We start from the raw sequence: 27,938 nt of genomic DNA, 5'->3' as shown, positions 1-27,938 counted from the left end.
AAGTTGTGATGGAGTACAGAGTTAGCTCATGGTGCCTTTTTTGTGCTAGCTTGGTGATGGTGCCCTTTTTGTGTGGTAGAATGTTGGCCGTGATGGTGCCTTGTGTGTGATATTTTGTACATGCTTCATCTTTTTTTCGTTCTAATATATATGTTTTACCTTACTCGTACTTGCTCTTTTAATCTTACTTTTAGGCACACACATTTATTTTACTTGCTGAAGCATGGACAAAAAAGATAAAAATAGAGTTTACCTTACATGGACTCCTGAGATGGACACAACATTGTTGGCTGTCCTTGTTGAGCATCACAACAATGGTGACCATGCTCAAAATGGTTGGAAACCACATGTGTATAATGCTTGCATTAAGCATGGCAAGGATACATGTGATGTTGACATTACGAAGGAAAACATAATAGGAAGAATTGAAACATTTGACAAGCGTTATGAGATCATTACCAAGATGCTTGCTTAGAGTGGCTTTGGATGGGACTGGGTAAAGAACATGGTGTCGGTTGATAGTGACAAGGTGTGGTCTCGATATGTGGAGGTACCTAACAACAAATTTATTTTGTGGTTATTTTTGCAACTTCAATATCATCTCTAACATTTTTGTGCTTTGTGTAGGCTAACAAGGATGCACGTGCCTATAGGAACAAGGTAGTGCACAATTGGGAGTCTATCAACACCATATATTCAAAAGATCATGCGACCGGTGCAAGTGCTAGGACATGAGCTAAATGTGTTCAAGAACCACAAGACACACCCGTTGTGATGTAGGGTGGAACCCTATACGGCCAATCTTTCACGAAATGAGCGATCCCAACTAAGAACACGAAGAACACGACGGGAAACACAAGGGAAACACTAAAACCAACAAGATATAGTCACAGATATGCTAGATCCTCGAACACAAAAGAGATCACATGATCCAAAGTCAACAAGGGACGATACAAAGGGTAACCGGTCCTCTCCAAAGGAGGTCTTGATGGGGCCACCCAAGAGGGGGTCTTGAATCCAAGGGGATCTTCTCCGTAGAGGGGCCGCAGTCTCTCTCGTGGAGTAGATCCGTAATGGATGAGCAAAGCTCTATCTCACATATGAACTAAACCAATGCTAACCCTAGAAAGATGGAGGAGGATGAGTATATATAGTCTAGGGGGTCGAAGGGGTACATGGGCCTCGACCCATACACTGTATGCAGACAGGGGAGGCCGGATGTCCGGGCGTCGGGCCGGATGTCTGGGCTTTCACGAGGGGCCGGATGTCTAGGCTGGGGTGGCCGGATGTCCGGGCTATCGGGGCTGGCCTTGATGCTCTTTGGATGGGGGTGCCAGATCTCCGGGCTAGATGGCCGGATGTCCGGGTGTTAGCGAGGCACCGGATGTCCGGGGTTGACGCCGGATGTCCGGGGCCTGTAGCACTTGGCGGCTGCTGCTGTAGTGGTTGTCTCCAGCGCCCGGATGTCCGGGCCTGGGGCCGGATGTCCGGGACCTGGAGCTGCCTTCTTCTCCTTTCGGCGTTCCTCTTCATCCGTGGACTTGGCGGCTTGTCCGTCTTCACTTGCATCTTCGGGAGGGTCCTCTTAGTACCTAATCATGCACAACATGTCGGACTTAGGTCGTAGCCATGTCTCGAGTGGATCATATGTAATATCACTAAGGAGAGAAGTCACCTCGGTCTCGAGAGCTCTAGCTCTAGCTCGTGTCATAGGTCCTCTTGGCACTTCGTGAGGTGATGGTAGGTCCATGGGGATGACCGTAGGATGCTCCGCATCATCTCCCCTCCCTTGGGAAAGATCCGACCTCGAATCGAAATCCTCATCACCATGGTAGGGAGAGAGATATTTGACGTTGAAGATGTCGCTCATAGAGTACTTTGATGTCTACTACACAACCTTCTTCTTGTAGACGCTGTTGGGCCTCCAAGTGCAGAGGTTTGTAGGACAATAGCAAATTTCCCTCAAGTGGATGACCTAAGGTTTATCAATCCGTAGGAGGCGTAGGATGAAGATGGTCTCCTCAAGAAACCCTACAACCAAATAACAAAGAGTCTCTTGTGTCCCCAACACACCCAATACAATGGTAAATTGTATAGGTGCACTAGTTCGGTGAAGAGATGGTGATACAAGTGGTATATGGATAGTAGATAATGGTTTTTGTAATCTGAAAATATAAAAACAGCAAGGTAACTAATGATAAAAGTGAGCACAAACGGTTTTGCAATGCGTTGAAACAAGGCCTAGGGTTCATACTTTCACTAGTGCAAGTCCTCTCAACAATAATAACATAATTGGATCATATAAATATCCCTCAACATGCAACAAAGAGTCGCTCCAAAGTCACTAATAGCGGAGAACAAACGAAGAGATTATGGTAGGGTATGAAACCACCTCAAAGTTCTTCTTTCCAATTAATCCGTTGGGCTATTCCTATAAGTGTCACAAACAGCCCTAGAGTTCATACTAGAATAACACCTGAAGACACAAATCAACCAAAACCCTAATGTCACCTAGATACTCCAATTCACCTCAAGTATCCGTGGGTATGATTATACGATATGCATCACACAATCTCAGATTCATCTATTCAACCAACACAAAAGTACTTCAAAGAGTGCCCCAAAGTTTCTACCGGAGAGTCAAGACGAAAACGTGTGCCAACCCCTATGCATAGGTTCATGGGCGGAACCCGCAAGTTGATCACCAAAACATACATCAAGTGGATCAATAGAATACCCCATTGTCACCACGGGTATCCCACGCAAGACATACATCAAGTGTTCTCAAATCCTTAAAGACTCAATCCTATAAGATAACTTCAAAGGGAAAACTCAATCCATTACAAGAGAGTGGAGGGGGAGAAACATCATAAGATCCAACTATAATAGCAAAGCTCGCGATACATCAAGATCATATCACCTCAAGAACACGAGAGAGAGAGAGATCAAACACATAGCTACTGGTACATACCCTCAGCCCCGAGGGAGAACTACTCCCTCCTCGTCATGGAGAGCATCGGGATGATGAAGATGGCCACCGTAGAGGGATTCCCCCTCCGGCAGGGTGCTGGAACGGGTCTAGATTGGTTTTTGGTGGCTACGGAGGCTTCTGGCGGCGGAACTCCCGATCTATTGTGCTCCCCAAAGTTTTTAGGGTATATGGGTATATATGGGAGGAAGAAGTATGTCGGTGGACCTCTGGGCTGTCCATGAGGCAGGGGCGCGCGCCCAGGGGGGTGGGTGTGCCCCCCACCTTCGTGGGCAGCCCGGGACTCTCCTGGTCCAACTCCGATACTCCGTGGGCTTCTTCTGGTCCAAAAATAAGTTCCGTGAAGTTACGGGTCAATTGGACTCTGTTTGATTTTCCTTTTCTGCAATACTCTAAAACGAGGAAAAAACAGAAACTGGCACTGGGCTCTGGGTTAATAGGTTAGTCCCAAAAATAATATAAAAGTGCATAATAAAGGCCATAGACATCCAAAACAGATAATATAATAGCATGGAACAATCAAAAATTATAGATACGTTGGAGACGTATCAGCATCCCCAAGCTTAATTCCTGCTCGTCCTCGAGTAGGTAAATGATAAAAACAGAATTTTTGATGTGGAATGCTACCTAACATATTTCTCTAAGTAATTCTCTTCATCTTGGCATGAATGTTCAGATCCATAAGATTCAAGAAAAAAGTTTAATATTGACATAAAAATAATAATACTTCAAGCATACTAACTAAGCAATCATGTCTTCTCAAAATAACATGGCCAAAGAAAGTTCATCCCTACAAAATCATATAGTTTGGCAAGCCAAGCAATCGTTTCATACTTTAGTAATCTCAAACCTGATGACAAGCCAAGCAATTGTTTCATATTTTAGTAATCTCAAACCTTTTTCAACTTTCACGCAATACATTAGTGTGAGCCATGGATATATCACTATGGGTGGAATAGAATATAATGAGGGGTTATGTGTAGAAGACAAAAAGGAGAAAGTCTCACATCGACGCGGCTAATCAATGGGCTAGGGAGATGCCCATCAATTGATGTCAATGCAAGGAGTAGGGATTGCCATGCAACGGATGCACTAGAGTTATAAATGCATGAAAGCTCAACAAAAGAAACTAAGTGGGTGTGCATCCAACTTGCTTGCTCACGAAGACCTAGGGCACTTGAGAAGGCCCATTGTTGGAATATACAAGCCAAGTTCTATAATGAAAATTTCCCAATAGTATATGAAAGTGACAAAACAATAGACTCTCTATCATGAAGATCATGGTGCTACTTTGAAGCACAAGTGTGGAAAAAAGGATAGTAGCATTATCCCTTTTATTTTTTTATTGTTTTATTTGGCCTTTCTTTTTTTTGGCCTTTATTTTTTTTCTTTTTTGGGACAGTGCTCTATTAATGATGATCATCACACTTCTATTTATTTACAACTCAAAGATTACAACTCAATACTAGAACAAAGTATGACTCTATATGAATGCCTCCGGCGGTGTACTGGGATGGGCAATGAATCAAGAGTGACATGTATGATAAATTATGCATGGTGGTTTTGCCACAAATACGATGTCAACTACATGATCATGCAAAGCAATATGACAATGATGATGTGTGTCATAATAAACGGAACGGTGGAAAGTTGCATGGCAATATATCTCGGAATGGCTATGGAAATGCCATAATAGGTAGGTATGGTGGTTGTTTTGAGGAATATATAAGGAGGTTTATGTGTGAAAGAGCATATCATATCACGGGGTTTGGATGCACCGGCGAAGTTTGCACCAACTCTCAATGTGAGAAAGGGCAATGCACGGTACCGAAGAGGCTAGCAATGATGGAAGGATAAGAGTGCGTATAATCCATGGACTCAACATTAGTCATAAAGAACTCACATACTTATTGCAAAAATCTAAAAGTCATCAAAAACCAAGCATTATGCGCATGCTCCTAGGGGGGTAGATTGGTAGGAAAAGACCATCGCTCGTTCCCGACCACCACTCATAAGGAAGACAATCAAATAACACCTCATGTTTCAAATTTGTTACACAACGTTTACCATACGTGCATGCTACAGGACTTGCAAAATTCAACACAAGTATTCCTTAAATTCACAACTACCCAACTAGCACAACTTTGATATCACTATCTCCATATCTCAAAACAATCATCAAGTATCAAACTTCTCTTAGTATTCAATGCACTCTATATGAAAGTTTTTATTATATCCCTCTTGGATGCCCATCATATTAGGACTAAATTCATAACCAAAGCAAATTACCATGCTGTTTAGGACTCTCAAAATAATATAAATGAAGCATGAGAGTTCATCTATTTCTATAAAATAAAACCACCGCCGTGCTCTAAAGGCATATAAGTGAAGCACTAGAGCAAATGACAAACTACTCCGAAAGATATAAGTGAAGATCAATGAGTAGTCGAATGATTATGCAACTATATGAAGACTCTCTAACATTAAAGAATTTCATATATTGGTATTTTATTCAAAAATCAATAAAATACTAACAAAATAAATTGACGCTCCAAGCAAAACACATATCATGTGGTAAATAAAAATATAGCTCCAAGTAAAGTTACCGACGAACGAAGACGAAAGAGGGGATGCCTTCCGGGGCATCCCCAAGCTTAGGATCTTGGTTGTACTTGAATATTACCTTGGGCATCACCAAGCTTAGGCTCTTGCCACTCCTTATTCCATAGTCCATCGAATCTTTACCCAAAACTTGAAAACTTCACAACACAAAACTTAACAGAAAACTCATAAGCTTCGTTAGTATATGAAAATAAATCACCACTTCAAGGTACTGTAATGAACTCGTTCTTATTTATATTGGTGTTAAACCTACTGTATTCCAACTTCTCTATGGTTTATAAACTCTTTTACTAGCCATAGATTCATTAAAATAAGCAAACAACACACGAAAAACAGAATCTGTCAAAAACAGAACACTCTGTAGTAATCTGTAACTAACGCAAACTTCTGGAACCCCAAAAATTCTAAAATAAATCGATGGACGTAAGGAATTTATCTATTAATCATCTTCAAAAATAATTAACTAAATAGCACTCTCCAATAAAAATGGCAGAAAATCTCGTGAGCGCTAAAGTTTCTGTTTTTTACAGCATGATCAACAAGACTATCCCCAAGTCTTCCCAATGGTTCTACTTGGCACAAACACTAATTAAAACATAAAAACTCAATAATAACATAGGCTATATAAATTATTTATTACTAAACAGGAACAAAAAGCAAGGAACAAAAATAAAGTTGGGTTGCCTCCCAACAAGCGCTATCGTTTAACGCCCCTAGCTAGGCATGATGATTTCAATGATGCTCACATAAAAGATAAGAATTGTAACATAAAAAGAGCATCATGAAGAATATGACTAGCACATTTAAGTCTAACCCACTTCCTATGCATAGGGATTTTGTGAGAAAACAACTTGTGGGAACAATAATCAACTAGCATAGGAAGGTAAAACAAGCATAACTTCAAAACTTTAAGCACATAGAGAGGAAACTTGATATTATTGCAATTCCTACAAGCATAATTTCCTTCCTCATAATAATTTTAAGTAGCATCATGAATGAATTCAACAATATAACTATCACATAAAGCATTCTTTTCATGATCTACAAGCATAGAATTTTTATTACTCTCCACATAAGCAAATTTCTTCTCATGAATACTAGTGGGAGCAAACTCAACAAAATAACTATCATGTGAGGCATAATCCAATTGAAAACTAAAATCATGATGACAAGTTTCATGGTTATCATTATTCTTTATAGCATACAAGTCATCACAATAATCATCATAGATAGAAACTTTGTTCTCATAATCAATTGGAACCTCTTCCGGAATAGTGGATTCATCACAAAATAAAGTCATGACCTCTCCAAATCCACTTTCATCAATATAATCATCATAAATAGGAGGCATGCTTTCATCATAATAAATTTGCTCATCAAAACTTGGGGGACAAAAAATATCATCTTCATCGAACATAGCTTCCCCAAGCTTGTGGCTTTGCATATCATTAGCATCATGGATATTCAAGGAATTCATACTAACAACATAGCAATCATGCTCATCATTCAAATATTTAGTGCCAAAAATTCTAATGCATTCTTCTTCTAGCACTTGAGCACAATTACCGGAATCCTTATTTTCATGATAGATATTAAAAAGATGAAGCATATGAGGTACCTTAATTCCATTTTTTTTGTAATTTTCTTTTATAAACTAAACTAGTGATAAAACAAGAAACTAAAAGACTCGATTGCAAGATCTAAAGATATACCTTCAAGCACTCACCTCCCCGACAACGGCGCCAGAAAAGAGCTTGATGTCTACTACACAACCTTCTTCTTGTAGACGTTGTTGGGCCTCCAAGTGCAGAGGTTTGTAGGATAGTAGCAAATTTCCCTCAAGTGGATGACCTAAGATTTATCAATCCGTAGGAGGCGTAGGATGAAGATGGTCTCTCTCAAGCAACCCTGCAACCAAATAACAAAGAGTCTCTTGTGTCCCCAACACACCCAATACAATGGTAAATTGTATAGGTGCACTAGTTCGGCGAAGAGATGGTGATACAAGTGCAATATGGATGGTAGATAAAGGTATTTGTAATCTGAAAATATAAAAACAGCAAGGTAACTAATGATAAAAGTGAGCACAAACGGTATTGCAATGCATTGAAACAAGGCCTAGGGTTCATACTTTCGCTAGTGCAAGTCCTCTCAACAATAATAACATAATTGGATCATATAACTATCCCTCAACATGCAACAAAGAGTCACTCCAAAGTCACTAATAGCGGAGAACAAATGAAGAGATCATGGTAGGGTACGAAACCACCTCAAAGTTATTCTTTCCAATCAATCCGTTGGGATATTCCTATAAGTGTCACAAACAGCCCTAGAGTTCGTACTAGAATAACACCTTAAGACACAAATCAACCAAAACCCTAATGTCACCTAGATACTCCAATGTCACCTCAAGTATCCGTGGGTATGATTATACGATATGCATCACACAATCTCATATTCGTCTATTCAACCAACACAAAAGTACTTCAAACAGTGCCCCAAAGTTTCTACCGGAGAGTCAAGACGGAAATGTGTGCCAACCCCTATGCATAGGTTCATGGGTGGAACCCGCAAGTTGATCACCAAAACATACATCAAGTGGATCAATAGAATACCCCATTGTCACCACGAGTATCCCACGCAAGACATACATCAAGTGTTCTCAAATACTTAAAGACTCAATCCGATAAGATAACTTCAAAGGGAAAACTCAATCCGTTACAAGAGAGTAGAGGGGGAGAAACATCATAAGATCCAACTATAATAGCAAAGCTCGCGATACATCAAGATCATATCACCTCAAGAACACGAGAGAGAGAGAGAGAGAGATCCAACACATAGCTACTGGTACATACCCTCAGCCCCGAGGTAGAACTACTCCCTCCTCGTCATGGAGAGCATCGGGATGATGAAGATGGCCACCGGAGAGGGATTCCCACTCCGGCAGGGTGCCGGAACGGGTCTAGATTGGTTTTCGGTGGCTACGGAGGCTTCTGGCGGTGGAACTCCCGATCTATTATGCTCCCCGAAGTTTTTAGGGTATATGGGTATATATGGGAGGAAGAAGTACGTCGGTGGACCTCCGGGCTGTCCACGAGGCAAGGGGCACGCCCAGGGGGGTGGGCGCTCCCCCCCCCCCACCCTCGTGGGCAGCCCGGGACTCTCCTGGTCCAACTCTGATACTCCGTGGGCTTCTTCTGGTCCAAAAATAAGTTCCGTGAAGTTTCAGGTCAATTGGACTCTGTTTGATTTTCCTTTTCTGCAATACTCTAAAACAAGGAAAAACAGAAACTGGCACTGGCACTGGGCTCTGTGTTAATAGGTTAGTCCCAAAAATAATATAAAAGTGCATAATAAAGCCCATAAACATCCAAAACAAATAATATAATAGCATGGAACAATCAAAAATTATAGATACGTTGGAGACGTATCATACTTGTCGCGTGGAATGTCGATCTTGTAGGCGTTGTTGTTGTAGTGTTCAAGCACCTTGAAGGGTCCATCTTCTCGTGGTCGAAGTTTGGACTTGCGTTCGTGGGGGAAGCGGTCCTTGTGAAGGTGTAGCCACACAAGATCTCCAATGTTGAACACCATGGGGTGCTTGTTGAGGTTGAGCTTGGTCGCCAGTCCTTGTACTTGGCGTTCAATGGTGTGCCTTGAATCTTCATGCATCTTCTTTATGTAGTTGACTCGGGCACTCGCGTCCATATTTGTGCGCTCTTTTAGTGGTAGCGGGAGAATGTCCAATGGGGACAACGAGTTGAAACCGTAGACGACCTCTAAGGGGGACTTGCCGGTAGTCGAGTGTGTTGCTCGGTTGTAGGCGTACTCAGCGATAGGTAGACACTACTTCCACTCCTTGATGTTCTTCTTGATTAGCATGCGAAGTAGAGCGGAGAGTGTGCGGTTGGTCACCTCCCTTTGGCCGTTGGTTTGTGGATGGTAAGCTGTGGAGAAGAGCATAGCTTGATTCCGAGCTTGGCGCATAAGGTTTTCCAAAAGTAGCTTAGGAACTTGACGTCGCGGTCTGAGACTATCGTCTTTGGTACTCCATGGAGGCGCAATATTTCCCTACAAAAGAGATTAGCAACATGTGAAGCATCGTCTATCTTGTTGCAAGGAATGAAATGAGCCATCTTAGAGAATTGGTCCACAACAACAAATACCGAATCCTTTCCATTTCTAGTTCTAGGTAAACCAAGTACAAAATCCATGCTAATATCTTCCCATGGTTGATATGGAATTGGGAGAGGCATGTAAAGGCCATGATATTGAGCTTTAGACTTAGCTTTGCGACATGTAGAGCATCGGTTGGTGAAGCGGTTGACGTTGCGAAACATCTTGGGCCAAAAATAGTTCTTGGAGAGTGTAGCGAGTGTCTTGTCGCGTCCAAAGTGTCCCACTAGTCCTCCTCCATGAGATTCCTGCAAAATCAACAAACAAAGAGAAGACTCAGGGATGCAAAGTTTGTTAGCTCTCATAGGATATCCATCTTTGATGTAATAACGTTCCCAAGATGTATGCTCCAAACACTTGGTATAAGGAATAGCAAAAGTAGGATCATGCGCATAAAATTATTTTATGTGCTCAAAGCCAATGACATTCAATTCAAGTTGAGTAACAAGCATGCATATACGGGAAAGTGCATCCGCCACAACATTTTCCTTAGCTTTAATATACTTGATGACATAAGGAAATGACTCAATAAATTCACTCCATTTAGCATGACGCTTGTTCAACTTAGTTTGACCCTTGAGATACTTCAGCGTTTCATGATCGGTATGGATGATAAATTCATGAGGGCGAAGGTAATGTTCCCATTCACGCAAAACTCGCACTAAAGCATAAAGCTCTTTGTCATAGATGGGGTAGTTGAGTTGCGCTCCAGAAAGTTTCTCACTAAAGTATGCTCTGGGGCGCTTCTCTTGTGTTAACACACCTCCTATGCCATTACCACTAGCATTGCAATGAATCTCAAAGGGTTTGTCAAAGTTGGGTAATGCAAGCACAGGAGCATGAGTGAGCAAATTCTTAAGCTCATTGAATGTGGTATCTTGTGATGGTCCCCAAACAAAGGGTGCATTCTTCTTGCTCAAAGCATGTAAAGGTGAAGCAATGGTGCTAAAGTCCTTCACAAATCTATGGTAGTAACCGGCTAAACCAAGGAAACTACGCACTTGTTGCAAGCTGGTTGGTTGGGGCCAAGTTTTAATAGCATTAATCTTAGATTCATCAACATGAACACCCTTAGATGATACAACAAAACCCAAGAAAACAAGCTTATCAATGCCAAAAAGGCATTTGTCCATGTTAGCATAGAGACGCTCTTTTCGAAGAGTTTGTAACACGGTGTGAAGGTGGGTGACATGATCTTTGAGTGATTTGCTAAAAACAAGGATATCGTCGAAGTAGACCACAACAAACTCACCAATGTAAGGGTGAAACACATAATGCATTAAGACACATGAAAGTACCGGGTGCTTCCGATAAACTCATAGGCATAACTAACCACTCATACAAAACAAACATTGTTTTGAAAGTGGTTTTCCATTCATCACCCTGTTGTATGCAGATTTGATAGTAACCACTTTTAAGATCATTTTTTGAGAAAATAGTGGCACTGCTAAGTTCATCTAGCATATCATCAAGGCGTGGAATGGGGTAGCTATAGAGAATGGTGATAGCATTGATAGGTATACAATCGGAACACATGCGAAAGCTACCGTCTCTTTTTGGCACAAGAATGACCGGTACGGCATAAGGACTCAAACTTTCGCGCACATGTCCATGGTCTATAAGATGTTTTACTTGCCTTTGTATTTATTTGGTTTCTTCGGGATTGATGCAGTATGGGGCTTTGTTTGGAAGAGTGATGACCCACAAGTATAGGGGGTCTATCATAGTCCTTTCGATAAGTAAGAGTGTCGAACCCAACGAGGAGCAGAAGGAAATGATAAGCGGTTTTCAGCAAGGTATTCTCTGCAAATACTGAAATAAGTGGTAACAGATAGTTTTGTGATAGGATAAATTGTAACGAGCAACAAGTAACAAAATTAAATAAAGTGCAGCAAGGTGGCCCAATCCTTTTATAGCAAAGGACAAGCCGGAACAAACTCTTATAATAGGAAAAGCGCTCCCGAGGACACATGGGAATATCGTCAAGCTAGTCTTCATCACGTTCATATGATTCACGTTCGATACTTTGATAATTTGATACATGGGTGGACCGGTGCTTGGGTGCTGTTCTTACTTGAACAAGCATCCCACTTATGATTAACCTCTATTGCAAGCATCTGCAACTACAACAAAAGTATTAAGGTAAACCTAACCATAGCATGAAACATATGGATCCAAATCAGCCCCTTACGAAGCAACGCATAAACTAGGGTTTAAGCTTCTATCACTCTAACAACCCATCATCTACTTATTATTTCCCAATGCCTTCCTCTAGGCCCAAATAATGGTGAAGTGTTATGCAGTCGACATTCACATAACACCACTAGAGGCTAGACAACATACATCTTATCAAAATATCAAACGAATACCAAATTCACATGACTACTAATAGCAAGACTTCTCCCTTGTCCTCAGCAACAAACGTAATTACTCACAAAGCATATTCATGTTCATAATCAGAGGGGTAATAATATGCATATATGATCTGAACATATGATCTTTCACCAAATAAACCAACTGGCATCAACTACAAGGAGTAATCAACACTACTAGAAAACTACTAGCACCAATCCCGGACTTTGAGACAAGAATTGGATACAAGAGATGAACTAGGGTTTGGAGATGAGATGGTGCTGGTGAAGATGTTGATGGAGATTTCCCTCTCCCGATGAGAGGAGCGTTGGTGATGACGATGGTGATGATTTCCCCCTCCCGGAGGGAAGTATCCCCGGCAGAACAGCTCTGCCGGAGCTCTAGATTGGTTCCGCCAAGGTTCCGCCTCGTGGCGGCGGAGTCTCGTCCCGAAAAGTTCCTTCTTGTTTTTTTCTCATCGAAAGACTTCATATAGGAGAAGATGGATGTCGGAGAGCCACCAGGGGGCCCACGAGGTAGGGGGGGCGCCCCCCACCCTCGTGAGAAGGGTGTGGGCCCCCTGGCCTTCATCTTTGGCGAGGATTTTTCTTTATTTATTTTAAGATGTTCCGTGGAGTTTCAGGACTTTTGGAGTTGCGCATAATAGATCTCTAATATTTGCTCCTTTTCCAGCCCAAAATTCCAGCTGCCGGCATTCTCCCTCCTTATGTAAACCTTATGAAATAAGAGAGAATAGCCATAAGTATTGTGACATAAAGTGAAATAACAGTCCATAATGCAATAAATATCGATATAAAAGCATGATGCAAAATGGACGTATCAAAGAGGTGCTCCGGGGATGAGGTCGATATGGTGCTCGATGCCTCGTAGTGGAGGTAGACCCGGAGGTAGTTCGTCAGGGAAAACATCTTGGAATTCCTGCAATAGAGAAGATAACACCAAAGGTAGATTGTGAGAGGTGTTAGTTTTTTGTGTCTCGTCTTTGCACAATAGAACGTAGTGCATGACCCTAGATGGGTTCGCACACACTTCTCTCATCTCACGTTTGGTTGCAAACAGAACTAAGTTCTTCTTGTCGCTCATCATGGAGGCACTCATTTTGGGCTTGTGGCGCTCACTCTCTTTTTGGTAGTTCGCTCTCTCACTATTTTCTCCACGATGGGTGGCTTGCTTGTCAGCGATCACTTGGCTTGGAGACATAGGGCGAAGGACGTACTCCTTTCCTTTCATCTTGAAGATATAGTGATTCGTACGGCCGTTGTGGATGACACCTCAGTCAAATTGCCACGGTCGCCCTAGAAGAAGGTCGCAAATGGTCATTGGAACGACATCACACTCCAAAGTGTCTTCATAAGCTCCAATTTTGAAGGAGACTCGCACTCTATGCTCGACTTGGATAGTGCCGGAGTCGCTTAGCCGCTGAACTTTGTAGGGATGTGGATGCTTCGTCTTGGTTAATTGGAGCCTGGAGCAAAGTTCTTCAATTGCTAAGTTATGGCAACTCCCTCCATCGATGATGACCTTGACAGACCTTCCATTGATGCCAGCCTTTGTGTGGAAGATATGTCATCGTTGGTCTTCTTTTTGTTGATGTTGAAGAGTCAAGACCTTGAAGACAACGAGAGCGGGGCTTGAATCTTCATCACAAAAGACTTGTTCTTCTTCATCTTCGTTCACTTGACGGTGCATTGCCACTTGCTCAAGTGCTTCCATTTCTCCTTCACTCATGGAGTCGTATGCACCATCGTTGTTGAGGATCATGGTGCGCTTGTTGGTACACTCAAAGGACTTGTGGCCACCGCCTCCGCATGTGAAGCATTTGAAGGAACTTGTCTTGACGGTCTCATCGGTTGGTGTAGATGATGATGAAGCTCTCGTCTTGAAGTTTCTTGTAGTAGGAGGATGACTTGAAGTAGTCGAAGTTTTCTTGTAGCTCGACTTGTCGACGTTTCTTGTAGATGGCTTGGTTGAGGTAGAAGGTGTTGGAGTCGTTGAAGCTTGATTGTTGGAGAAGCCATAGGACTTGGATGAGAACTTGGCATACTTGAAGTCATCTTGTACTTGACGTTCCGCTTTGGTAGCTTGATGCACTAGCTCGATGAGGTCCGAGTATGGTTGGAATTCGGCGATGTTCTTGATAGGATGATTGAGTCCATTCAAGAAACGTGCCATAGTTTTCTCATCATCTTCTGTGAAATTGGCTCGTATCACGGCAATCTCCATTTCTTTGTAGTATTCTTCAACGCTCTTGGTTCCTTGCTTGAGTAGTTGGAGTTTCTTGAAGAGGTCGCGGTTGTAGTAGTTAGGCACGAAGCTTGCTCTCATGACATCCTTCATTTGCGCCCATGTAGTGATGGGTGGTTCACCTCTTGCCTCTCGACGCTCAATGACTTGTTCCCACCAAATGAGGATGTAGTAATGGAACTCAAGGGATGCCATTGCGATCTTCTTCTCTTCTTCATAGTTGTGCAAGCGGAAGATTTTGCCAATCTTCAATGCCCATGATAGGTACTCTTCGGGATCATTGCTTCCATTGAACTTGGGCATGGTGAACTTTAGCTTGTCGTATCGTTGCTCTTCATTGTGTTCGTTTCGGGGATGATGACGTCCTTAACAAGGAGGATTGTCTTCCTCAACTTGCTCTTGTCTTGGAGGATTTCCATTGTTATCTTGCTCTTTCTGAACTTGATGTTCTTGGTGAGCTTGTGAAGCTTGATGACGCAATCGAGCTTGATAGTTCTTCTCTTGAACTTCTTCGTGAAGCGCTTCCTGATGCTCACGAGCTTGTCGGGCTCAGTTGGCTACGGCTCGACTTGAATCATGAAGGGCACGTTGCGCCTCAAGTGCTTGAGCTTCTCGCAATTGTTGCTCTTGACGTTGTGCTTTGGCATCTTGTTCATCTTGATGTTGCCTCGCTCGTTCTTCCTCTTCTTGATGGCATTGGCATTGCCGTTCTCGTGCTTGGGCGAAAGTAGCTTGGTTTTGACAGTGTCGTTGCTCTTGAGAGTCATTGTCGTGTAGAGGATTGCGGTTTGCTTGACTATCTTGACGTGCGGCACGTTGAAGAGTATTTGATGCCGGTGTACTTGAGCCGGAAATGGTGTAGTCGGAGTGTCGACTTGAGCGGCTTCGTCTTGAAGAAGATGAAGTGGAAGAAGAGTGGTTGAGCAACAAAGCACGAATCTCGTCCATTCTTGCGTCATTCTCTTGCTTGTGGTCGAAGTAGTCTCTTGTACGTTGCTCGGAGAGTTGCAAGTCGGTGGCGAGGTTGTCGTTGTGTTTGCTCATTGCTTGTTGCTCTTGATGTAAAGCATGTTGTGCACCAAAGAGGTGGCTCTTTGTGACGTAGGAGTTCATGTCGTCGTCTTGCTCGATGTAGAGTGGGTTGGTAGAAGTACTTGGCCTATCCATCATTCCGAGGGAAATATGTGAGTGGGAGAAAGAGAAGAACGTATACCAAATGTACCTTGACCGACGTTGAAGATGGATCAATGATCACTCCAATGTGGAACAAGGAAATAGCACAATTGGTACCAATTCTTGTCGGTTTCTCACACCTACACAAGTAAAAGCTTATGGTGGAGCTTGGTTAGGATGGTGGAACAAAATTTGATGCAATTGTAAGTGAGACTCAATAATGTTGGAAAATACTCGCAAATTTTAAATGCGACAAGTAGACCAATAGCAAGATATGGTACATGGAAACACACACACAAATAGATAAGTGGGGTCGTGCAACCAAGGATGAGCCAATATGTGGATTCCATGAAAATTCTCTTGTTGCACAACACTAGAGAGACGCTAGAATGATTGCACAATAGGCGGATACGAAGACTTGTGCACAACCTACTAAGCAAAAATGCAACGGCTTCTATCCCAAGTATGCTCTATGTACGGTATTCCGATGATATGATCCAAGATGATCTAGTATGACAATCTTAATGTTGTATGATGCTATGGTTCTTGCTAAAAAGCTCTTTGCTTATCTTTCCCTTTTGCTTAAAAGCTTGTTTGCCTCTTTGTTGTTTGATCTCCATGCAATGCTTCACAAACCAAGGTAGCAATTGTGTATGCGATGACAACTTTGTGACACAAAAGATAATACCAATATATGCAACATGATGATATGGTATGTATGCTATGGGAAGGATGATCACTAATGTGCACAAGTCGCATTGCTGGCAATACTCAAAGGCTAGTCTTGATGGGTAAGATACGCAAAATTGGGTTATGGTGGCTATCAATGTAATGGCAAGAATGATGTATGACGATACCAAGATGAGGTTACCGATGCTTGCTTACGGTATGGTGTCAAAATGGTGGAGTGGTTGTTGTCGATGACGAATCCGTGGCGAAGATGAGCGGCGGTGATGTTACCTAAATAGCCGAAACACCATAGGACACGGAACCGCAACTCAAATTCTCAAGGCAAACGTGACCAAAATTGTCGGAGTTGGTAGTGGTAAGCGATGGTAGTGCTAGGCGGGAAATGGTTGTGCTATGCGGAAGTGGTGGTGGTATGCAGAAATGGAAGTGGGCACCGGAACAAAATTTGTTGAAATTTCGACGGAAAACGGGGCATTGGGTGGAAGCGATGCTGTCAGGGGCCGGATGTTCGGGGGTTCGGACCGGCTGTCCGGGCTCTGGATCCGTGGACGAACTCCGCGTGGAAGTGGCAAATCGTGGCAAAATTCGGGGGATTTTGTGGATGGAAATTGGGGAAAAGATGGGGGAAAGCTAGATCTACTTGCAACACATGAAATCGGCGGATCAAATCCAACAAAACTTCATCACACCAACAAATCACAAAAAAAATTGGGGCTATTTTTGTGGGGAATTTTTGAATTAGGGACAAAATCAACAAAACAAGGCTAGAAAACACAACGGGGAGGCTTTGAAATCATGATCAACGTGGCTCTAGATACCAAGATGATGTAGGGTGGAACCCTATACGGCCGATCTTTCACAAAAGGAGCGGATCCCAACTAAGAACATGAAGAACACGAGGGAAAATACAAGGGAAACACTAAAACCAACAAGATATAGTCACACATATGATAGATCCTCGAACACAAAAGAGATCACATGATCCAAAGTCAACAAGGGACGATACAAAGGGTAACCGGTCTTCTCCAAAGGAGGTCTTGATGGGGCCACCCAAGAGGGGTCTTGAATCCAAGGGGATCATCTCCGTAGAGGGGTCGCGGTCTCTCTCATGGAGTAGATCCGTAATGGATGAGCAAAGCTCTATCTCACATATGATCTAAACCAATGCTAACCCTAGAAAGATGGAGGAAGATGAGTATATATAGTCTAGGGGGTCGAAGGGGTACATGGGCTTCGGCCCTTACACTGTACGCAGACAGGGGAGACCGGATGTCCGGGCGTCGGGCGGGATGTCCAGGCTTTCGCGAGGGGCCAGATGTCCGTGCGAGCGTGGCCAGATGTTCGGGTTGTCGGGACTGGCCTTGACGCTCTTTGGATGGGGGGTGCCGGATTTCCGGACTGGATGGCCGGATGTCTGGGTGTTGGCGAGGCGCCGGATGTCCGGGGTTGACGCCGGATGTCCGGGGCCTTTAGCACTTGGCAGCTGCTGCTGTAGTGGTTTTCTCCAGTGGCCGGATGTCCGGGCCTGGGGCCAGATGTCCCGGACCTAGAGCTGCCTTCTTCTCCTTTCGGTGTTCCTCTTCATCCATGGACTTGGCGGCTTGTCCATATTCACGTGCATCTTCGGGAGGGTCCTCTTGGTACCTAATCATGCACAACATCTCGGACTTGTAGGATCACGGGTTCCGGCAAAACCCTTAAGGTTCGAACACTGGGGTGCATGCGAATATCCCCCCCTACCGATCCACGTCCTAAATCAGCTAAGATCTTACGGACTAACTCGATGAACTCGCAACACAAGGACACAAGATTTATACTGGTTCGGACCACCATTGTGGTGTAATACCCTACTCCAGTGTGGTGTGGTGGATTGCCTCTTGGGCAGAGGATGAACAGTACAAGGGGAAGAACAGCCTCCCGAGGAGAGGTGTTCTTGTGCTTGGTGGATGTGGTTGTGGGGATGAACTAGTTCTAGTCTAAGATGAGGTCACCCACTCTGTGGAGGTCGCCCTAGCTACGGTGGTGGCTAGTTCTATTTATAGTGGCCTTGGTCCTCCTGCCAAATATTGAGCGGGAAGGGAGCCAACAACGGCCAATTTGAAAGGGGACAGCTAGTACAGCTTATCCTGACAAAAGTGGTCTTCACCTGCAAAAGGCTCTGGTGGTGACGCCGCCTTGGGCTCCATGGTGACCTCCATCTTGCCATCCTGCTGGTCTTGGTCTCATTGCACCGATATGGAAACCTTTGCTTGATGCCTCAGTACTCCGTGCCTGCGCTTTCCCCCTTAGCACCAAAGAGGAAACAAGGACGCTGCGCGCGCTGGCGCCCGCCTGGCGGCCACCTGGTCTTGATCGTCACGGCTCACGTCACGAGAACCTCGCGAGGTTTGTCGTGCCTTGATATCTTCGCCCCTCAAGAGCCCGCCTAGCGTGGCCGCTCCTGAGGAGGTCTTGCATCGTCCGCCTCGCGAGGCTTGGCCCCTCGTGAAGGTATTGAATGCCTTGTTGATGAAGATGGGCCGTACAGGCCTGCTAGCAAAGCCACGCCTTGGGCCGCAGGCAGGCATGTCTGGGGACCCCTGTTCCTAGAACGCCAACAGTAGCTCCCGGGCCCAAGGCACGCTCGGGCTAGGCTTCGAGGTGAAGCCAAAGGTCAAGTGTGGAGCGCCACGGGCCCCAATAGCCTGCGGCCTTGGTCGACGTGTGGTGGTTGATTGGACGTGGGCGTCTCCGCTTCCCCACGCTGCCTGGACAACTGCCCGACTTGACAAGTAGGCCGGCGTGGGCAGCGCTTTCCATCACTACTTTCCTTCGCTTTTGCTCAGATCCCCTTTCTTGCGCCCTGCCTCCGAAATTCTCTGATCTGCTTCCATCTTCTCCCGCATCAGCGACTAATGGCGCCGCGCAAGGTCAAGCCCTCTGCATCGCCGTCTTGGTACGAACCTGCTCTCGACTCGCCCAACGTCTTGGAGAAGAACCTCGCCGCCACGCGCTTGCTGACGGCGGGGGAGAGCAATGAAAGGGGGAAGACGGGGCTCCGGGTTGCCTCCGACGTGCCGGAGCCCGAGGGGAGCACATTCTTCCCCTTCTTCACGAGCTGTATCACCGCCAGGTTGGTTCCTCCCTTCTCCGATTTCTTTTATGAGGTCCTCGGCCACTACGGGCTGCAGGCGCTGCATCTCCATCCCAACTCCATCCTTCTCTTGTCCATCTTCACCTACTATTGTGACGCGTATCTAGGCGTGATGCCATCCGTGGCTCTGCTGCGCCACTTCTTCTTCCTCCGTGCCAGCGAGGGCCATATCTTCAGGTGCGCCAATTTCATCACGGCCCACAAGGCCAACTCGATCTCAAACACCGGGAAGAAGGCCGACAACCTCAGGGCCAAATGGGTCATGATGGGTGCTAAGTGCGTCCATCCGCACTTGGCGCTGCCGACGGAGATGCCCCAGTCCGACAAGGGGTGGTCTTGTGCAGAGCTTACTGATGAGCAGCCGTCGTTGGTGCTGGAGCATATGAAGGCTGACCTAAAGCCGGGAAATGCGAGGGCGGCCAAGGTGACGGGGGCCATGCTCCTAAGGGAATTCTTGACGCTGCGTGTTGCTCCTCTTCAGGCGGGTGCGCGCCCCTTGTGGAGGCTTGGATATGAAGAAGACAAGATTCGCCTGAGCTCGGAGGCCTTGCCCGACGATGAGCTGTCCGCAGTTTTGCGCCTCTTAGTTGGGGACAACCAAGAGTACCCATCGAGTGCCTTCATTCCTTTGTTCCACCGCACGGACTGGGAGCAGATCGTGGCCACCCGGCCGCCTTTTGACGCGCGTGGGCTGGTGCCGCCGGCGTCTACCAGGGCCCCTGCAGCGCCAAAGCCGGTGGAGCTGTCTTCTGACAAGTTCCGTGGGAAGGAAGAAGAGGAGGAGGACTCGAAGGAGACCCCTGAGGGGATGGGAGAAACCTCCCCTTGAGAAAAGTTGACATCCTCCGCACCCTTCCTGACGACGCCGAGGTCAACGCCCGCCAGGGGGAGGGAGAGCCGCCCGTTATCCCGAAGAGGGATAGGTTGTCGCTGATTTCTCGAGGTGTTGCCGCCGCCTTGACGCCGCCTGGGGCTGCCTCCGGCCCTTCTGCTGCGCTATCCTCTGCTCCCGGAGCCCGTGTGCCCACTCCTCAGGCTCTGAAGCGTTCGGGTTTCAGGCTCCCCAAGCGGAGGGTGGACTACGCCATGGTGGATTAGTAAGTGCTTCGAGCTTCGTCTTGTTCCTGCTTGTACTTGCTATTTTATGACGTTCACCCTTGGTTGATCAGGCCGGTTCCTTCGGCGAAGAAAAGGAAGGAGGGTACAGCGGCCGCGCCCCCCTCTATGGAGAAAGGAGGCGACAACACTCGTACCTCCCTAGCCCGGTCGCCCTCGCGAGGCCAAGAGGAGCATCGTCGGGAGAAGTCAGCCCCCGTGGCCCCGCTCGCTCCGGAAGTGCCGGTGCCTGGCTCGGCTGATGAGGTCCTGAAGGCTCAGGAGCCCTTGATCTCCCAGGCTCTGGTGACAACGTCGCCCCCTTCTCCTGCTGCGCCCCTGGCCCCAGGTTCTTCTGCTTCCTCTACCATCTTAGAGCGCGCCCTTTCGGAGATGGCCCAGCTGCGGGAAGATCTCCAAGGCGTGGACCCGCGCCTGGTGGCCGGGTGCCTGGAGCTGGCCTCTGGCTGGCTTCTCTCCGACTCGGTGGTTCGAGCATCGCTGAGCCAGGCCGCGGCGGCCTCAGAGAAGGAGAAGCAGGCGGCCGCCAAAGCTGCGGTCGATCGCGAGGCGGCACTGAAGGACGCCGAGGCCGCCCGCGGCCGTTGCCGAGAGCTGGAGGACGAGCTGAAGGGCCTGCGCGACTAGCACGCAAAAGAAGCACGTGGCCGCCAAGTGAAGGAGGAGGAGATGAGGGCTCGGGAGGACGCCATCAAGGGCCACGACGCCGAGCTGGGAGAGCTGGCGAAGGCGTAGGCCGCGGAGCGCAGCCGGCTGAAGGAGTTGGAGCGGAAGGCAAGGGCGAAGGAGGCCGATCTTGATGCCAAGGCAAAGATCCTGGCTGAAGACCGCGTGGCCATCTTGCTCCTCGAGGAGAGGTCCCACGTGGCGCTGAAGTCACTGCATGAGAAGGGCTTGGAGAGGCCGCTGACCACCGACGAGGATTGCCCTGCTCAGCTGCTTCCCTTCTTGGTGAAGGCGCTCGAGGAAGTCGTGGAGGGCATCGGTCCCATGGCATAGGCAAAGGCTCGCGTCCTTTCGTCAGCCGCGCTGACGCGGGTCTTGAGCCACCTGCACCTTCATGACCCCAGCGCTCGTCTTGACGAGCTGCTGGAGCCTGTAGCTGATGAACACTGCGCGGCTGCCGCCACAGCCATGAAGGGTCAAGTGGAGGCCCTGCTGAAGAAGTTTCGTGGCTTCACCCCAGCGCCTTCGACCGGTAGTGCCACCGATCCCATGGCTCCAGTTGGTGGTGTAGGCGAAGGTGATGCCACCAAGGAAGGAGCACCTCTTGTGGGCGTCGGCGGTGTCCAGTGGTGACCTGCGGCTGCTTTTCTATTTTATTCCTGCAACATGCACCATGCCTCGTGGAGGCGTTAAACTCGCATTTGATATTGTGAGAACAATATGTCTTGTAATATTTGCTTTGAGATTTTGCGATTTTCTTCCTATTTGCTTTGTGTTCTACGTCGGCAGAGCTCGGCCCCGCACATACCTCAACCACCGTTGGGCCGACCGGAAACCAGGACGGACCAAGGAGTGAGGGGCTACATGACCAGTTAGGCTCCTGAGTCGCGATGCTCAGGAGTCCTCCTTGACGCACAAACAGCTTATAGGAAGGATACGCGAGGATAGGTTAATGTTCTACGTCGGTAGAGCCCGGCCCCGCGCATACCTCAACCGTCGTTGGGCCGATAGGAGACCAGGACGGACCAAGGAGTGAGGGGCTACGTGACCAGTTAGGCTCCTGAGTCGCGGTGCTCAGGAGTCCCCCTTGACATGCAAACATTCTCCATACCTTTGCCCTCGCCGAGGCTCGGCTCAGCAGGGGCGTGGGAAGACCAGGTCCGAGGGACCTGGTTGGGTGGCGTACGCTTGGGCGTGACCCGAGTGCAGCCCCCATGCCCAGCCCCCTTGCGCGGCTCTCCTGAGGGGAGGCGTTGCGGTGAGGCCGGACACTGAGCTCTGGGGCTCCTCGAGGTTGGTACGGTCGTGAGGCCGCCCTTAGTTGTTTATCACCAGCACAGAGCGTAGTGCTTCCGCTTGTGCACGGGCATAGCCGCTCCTCGATAGTGTCGACGGCCAGCATGGAGCATGGTGCTTCCACTGGTGCGTGGGTGGGGGACTCCCTACTGCGGAGAGCCCCCGGGGCGTGTACAGCCCCGCCCTGACACGTGGCTTGCACGGCTGGGCTAGACGAGGTGTATCTGGGCACTCGTGAGCCAGCGCGGGACTCATGAGGCCCTACCTCAAGGCGGGTTGTGCCTGGTCTTGGTTCTTGTTCGTTGTGTTGGTCCTGCGAGGTGGTCAAGCAACCTGCGCTGAACGAATCTCCTGAGGTTATCGCGTGAGAAAGATAAGCACCAACGGCCCCAAGAGGTGACGTGAATGGGGCCGGCCCGCCAAACAGAGCTCAGCCGCTGGATTTATCGACGCTGCAGGGATGGGCCTGAGCACAGACGTTGTGCTTAACTTACTCACGCGAAGGGTCCTAAAGAAAGACGGCCGGCGCGTGGCTCCCATGGTGGGTGGCGATCGAGCAGGTAATAATCACAGGTAGATTAAGCATGGAAGCAGCAGGCTTAAGTAAATGCAAGGGAGATACATGCCACTGGGTCAGGCCCGAGCAGCTTGGGGATGATGCAGCCCGAGGGGCGCCCCCAACAAGGTAAGCTAAAGACATAAAAATGGATACATGCCACAAGGACGGACCCATGCGGCCTGGGAATGATGCAGCCCTAGGGGCGCTCCCAGCTGAATGAACTTGGAAAATGTTACCTGGTTCTGTTGATGAAGGAGAGTTGGGGCAGCTGAAGGTATGCGGCGAAGGGGCTACTCCTCATGAGCCACCGAGGCCCTGAGCCTCGGGAGGCTCTGGGGGTCCAGGGGGTTCCTTGAAGACCGTCTTCATCTTCGTCAGCACAGCGTGGTGCCTGGCCTCCTGAGCCACCAGGATGCTCCGTAGGTTGCGCTGATAGGCGTTCGCCACGCTCGGCAGGCCAAAAGGCATGCGAATGTAGCTGTGAGGTGGGCCCTCGCAATGTCCCACGCGCGAAGGCCAGAAAAGCTCCTGAGAGGCAGCCCGGTTGAGATCTGGGACGTCGATGCAGATGCGCAGCCCGGCATCCTCGCCTAGATGGGGAGCTACGCCTGGTGAGCGGCGGCCACCGCGCATGGCCCTTGCATCTTGCAGTTCCTGAGTGGTCTTGGCGATGAACTCCTGAACGGTGGGCACTCCTTGCCCAGTGTTCTCCTGAGGGAAATGTGCCGCAAAGCATGCCTCCAAGTGGTGCCCAAGCGCCTCCCTCGTGATGTTGGCAAAGTCCGAGGCCCTCCAGAAGAGAGCCCCCGAGCCCTGCCCGAGAGGGGCGCTGGGCGCGCTTTCCTATGTGATGGAGGGAGGCGCCCCAGGCGTGGGCGCCGATCCTGACGAGGCACCGCTTGCCTGAGGCCCTGCATGGCGCAACTTCTTCTTCTTCTTCTTGGGGGTGGCCCCAGGAGGGCGCTCGCCCTGGCTATTGGGGTCGTAGATTGCTGCAACTTGGAAGGCACGCTTGAGGGAGCACACCGCATCTCTTTCCTCGCACGGGACTGTGATGATTCCGCCGCTTCCCGGCATCTTGAGGACATTGTAGCTGTGATGAGTCATCGCCATGAACTTGGCCAGCGCTGGATACCCGAGGATGGCATTGTATGGTAGGCGGATGTAGGCGACGTCAAAGTCAATGAGTTCGGTGCGGTAGTTGTTGCGTTCTCCGAAGGTAACGGGGAGGCGGACCTGACCGATCGGGGTAGTAGAGCCGTTGGTCACTCCTGAGAAAGGCTTGGTAGGCTGAAGCTGGTCATATGGCACTTGGAGGTTGTCGAACGTGTCGACGGACAGGACATTGAGCCCTGCGCCGCCGTCGATGAGGGTCTTGGTAACTTCCACATTGCTGATGACTGGTGAACAAAGCATTGGGAGGACGCCTGTGGTAGCTGCGCACTTGAGCTGATCTGCCGAACTAAACATGATTGGGCACTTGGACCATCTGAGCGGGCATGTGGCCTCGAGCTTGTGGAGGACTGCATTCACTTTGCGATCAAACTGTTTGAAGATACGCTGTGAGGCTGGGGCTTGAGCTCCGCCCAAGATGCAGACGATAGCGCGCGGCTCCTGGAAGCCCCCAGCCCCCTCGTCTTGATGGTGGTCGTCATTCCTTATGGGTGGTGGAGGTAGTGGAGGAAGGCCAGCGTTGCCTTAAGGACGATCCTCACGAGGTTGGTCCCTCCAAGCGCCCTCATGAGGCTGATCCTTCCAGCGGTCCTCACGAGGTCGGTCGCGCCACTCCTGGTGCGGGCCCCAGTCATCCCAGCGTCCGCCACCTTGTCCTCCTCCTCGGCCGTAGCCCCGGTCGCTACGCTCGGGGCATCGACCGAAGTGTCCTTCTCGAATGGCTCTGAGCTCTTGACGGTCGCTGGTGTTGTGGGTGTGCAGGTTATGGAAGACGCATAACGGTCGGTTCCTCTTGGATGACTCGGGCTGGTCTCTGTCGCGCTTGGTGTCCGGTTCCGCCGCGAGCACGGCTGCTCCCTTGCGCTTCACGTCCTTGGCCTTGGCTTTCTTTTCCTCCGGGTCCGCAGCCGGGAGCTCGAGGAGGGAGAGGCGCCCCTCCTCAGCTCTGGCGCACTTGGTCGCCAGGTTGAACAACTCCAGAGACGTGCACAGCTCCTCGTGGATGGCGAGGTCCTCCTTCATCTTGACGTCACGGACACCATCAGAGAACGCGGAGATGATGGCTTCGTCCGTCACCTTGGGGATCTTGAGACGAACGTTGTTGAAGCGCTAGATGTACTTCTAGAGGGTCTCTCCTGGTTGTTGCTTGACGCGACGCAGGTCACCCGTGACCGGGGGCGGTCGCGAGTGCCCTGGAAGTTGGCGACGAAGCGGTCGCGCATCTCATCCCAGGAGGAGATCGAGCCTTGAGGCAAGTTCAGGAGCCAGGAGCGGGCGCCATTCTTGAGGGCCATGGGAAACTAGTTCGCCATGACTTTCTCGTCGCCGTTGGCCGCCTGGATGCTCAGCTCATAGAGCTGCAAGAACTCCGCGGGGTCAGGGGTGCCGTTGTAGCGAGGAGGCAGATCTGGCTTGAACTTGCCCGGCCAAGCGACGCTACGCAGCTCGAGGGTGAAGGCGCGGCAGCCGACCGTGGTCACCGGGGCCCGCCTTGGAGGTGGAACTTGGTCTTGGCGCCCACGCGCCGCTACAGCTAGCGGCGCGGGGCCTTGCCGCAGCAAACGATCCTAGCGCGGCAGTGCAAGGAGTGGCAGAGCGTTCTCTTGCGGTCGAGGGACTTCTTGACAGCTTCTTTCTTCACGCGCGGGCGCCGGACATGGTGGGTCGCGTCGTGGAGCCGCGCGCGCGCCTTGGCGCTAGGGCACCGTCTTGGTGCAGAGATGGTGGAGGTACTTCGTGAGCTACGTCGCCCGTGGCTGGCGGAGGGCGAGGCAGAGAGAGGGACGGCACAGGGGAGCCTCCTGCGGCGCGGACAAGCTCGGCAATGCGGTCAAGCCAGTTCTCATAGAGGTCGTCGACTGGGCGGTAGTGCAGGAGCTCGTGCGCCATGAGGAGTGCGGCCCGTGCGTCCGTGGGAACACGATGAGCGTGAGACGACGAACCAGCGGGGGTCAGCGATGGAGTGGCGGTGCGGCCGTCCTGACACACCGAGGGGTGCAGCAAGGATGCATGCTGCTCGTTCCCAGCCGGGCTGGTGGCGGCTTTGGCGGTAGGCGACGGAGAGCGGCGGGGTGGCCCGCCGACAGGGGCCGTCGGAGCAACGCGGGTGGCGAGGGCAGCCTGGCACTCGGCGCGGGCATGGCGTGCGTCCGCCATGGAGACATTAAAGCGATGTGACGCGGAGCGACAGAAGGGAAGCTTTGGCGCACCCCTACCTGGCGCGCCAAATGTCAGATCACGGGTTCCAGCAAAACCCTTAAGGTTCGAACACGGGGTTGCGCGTGAAGATCTCCCCCTACCGATCCATGTCCTAACTCAGCTAAGATCTTACGGACTAACTCGACGAACTTGCAACACAAGGACACAAGATTTATACTAGTTCGGGCCACCGTTGTGGTGTAATACCCTTCTCTAGTGTGGTGTGGTGGATTGACTCTTGGGCTGAGGATGAACAGTACAAGGGGAAGAACAGCCTCTTGACGAGAGGTGTTCTTGTGCTTGGTGGATGTGGTTGTGGGGATGAACTAGTTCTAGTCTAAGATGAGGTTGCTCCTAGTCTTAGATGAGGTCGCCCCTAGTCTCGGTGGAGGTCGCCCTAGCTACGGTGGTGGCTAGTTCTATTAATAGTGGCCTTGGTCCTCTTCCCAAATATTGAGCGGGAAGGGAGCCAACAACGGCCAATGTGAAAGGGGACAGCTAGTACAACTTATCCTGACAAAAGTGGTCTTCGCCCGCAAAAGGCTCTGGTGGTGACGCTGCCTTGGGCTCCATGGTGACCTCCGTCTTGCCGTCCTGCTGGTCTTGGTCTCGTTGCACCGATATGGAAACCTTTTCTTGATGCCTCGGTACCCTGCGCCTGCGCTTGCCCCCTTAGCACCAAAGAGGAAACAAGGACGTTGCACTCGCTGGCGCGCGCCTGGTCTTGATCGTCACGGCTCATGTCATGAGAACCTCGCGAGGTTTGCCGTGCCTTGATCTCTCCACCCCTCAAGAGACCGCCTAGCGAGGCCGCTCCTGAGGAGGTCTTGCGTTGTCCGCCTCGCGAGGCTTGGCCCCTCACGAAGGTCTTGAATGCCTTGTTGATGAAGATGGGCCATACATGCTTGCTAGCATAGCCACGCCGTGGGCTCCAGGCAGGCAAGTCTGGGGAGCCCCGTTCCCAGAACGCCGGCGGGACTTAGGTAGTAGCCATGTCTCGAGTGGATCATATGTAATATCACTAAGGAGAGAAGTCACCTCGGTCTCGAGAGCTCTAGCTCTAGCTCGTGTCATAGGTCCTCTTGGCACTTCGTGAGACGATGGTAGGTCCATGGGGATGACCTTAGGATGCTCCACATCACGTTGTTGAAGAAGCTCCTGAGGTGCCTTAGAAGAGGAAAACCACTGGGGATGCTATCTTGTGCATGATGGGAAAGATGAACATGTCTTTTGATGATGCTTTGAAGACAACCGAGCCACTTCCTATGCCAAAGGTGACTCCTCCAAATGAAATCCTTGATGCACTAAAGAAGATGCCAAATTTGGAGGATAGTGATATGCTGAGAGCTTATGGAAAATTGGTCGTTGATGAGCGTTTGTTTGAAGCACTCACGGCGCTACCAGAGGAGTTAAGGAAGCCATGGCTCTTGACCTAGGATTGATTTTTTACTTTCATGTTTGGTTGATGTATGGACTACTATCAACTTTGTTGTTTGTGAACTACCCACTTGTGCTATGTGTAAGAGACA

At 49.0% G+C, this 27,938-nt stretch overlaps 1 protein-coding gene across 1 annotated transcript; it reads left to right on the top strand.

Moving 5' to 3' along the window:
* Positions 1-271: 271 nt before the first annotated feature.
* On the top strand, positions 272-27,845 carry LOC147958626 (uncharacterized). Its single transcript, XM_087537186.1, has 4 exons — positions 272-550; positions 628-771; positions 25,656-25,662; positions 27,562-27,845. The coding sequence occupies exon 4, from the start codon at positions 27,615-27,617 to the stop codon at positions 27,843-27,845; it is 231 nt and encodes a 76-aa protein (XP_087393312.1). The 5' UTR covers positions 272-550; positions 628-771; positions 25,656-25,662; positions 27,562-27,614.
* The last annotated feature ends 93 nt before the right edge of the window (positions 27,846-27,938 follow it).

The sequence above is a fragment of the Triticum urartu genome, chromosome 7A (assembly GCF_056163025.1).
Source record: "Triticum urartu cultivar PI428250 chromosome 7A, HENAU_Tu73, whole genome shotgun sequence".
In the NCBI taxonomy this organism is placed as follows: Eukaryota; Viridiplantae; Streptophyta; class Magnoliopsida; order Poales; family Poaceae; genus Triticum; species Triticum urartu.
This window is presented reverse-complemented; position numbering and strand designations above follow the sequence as displayed.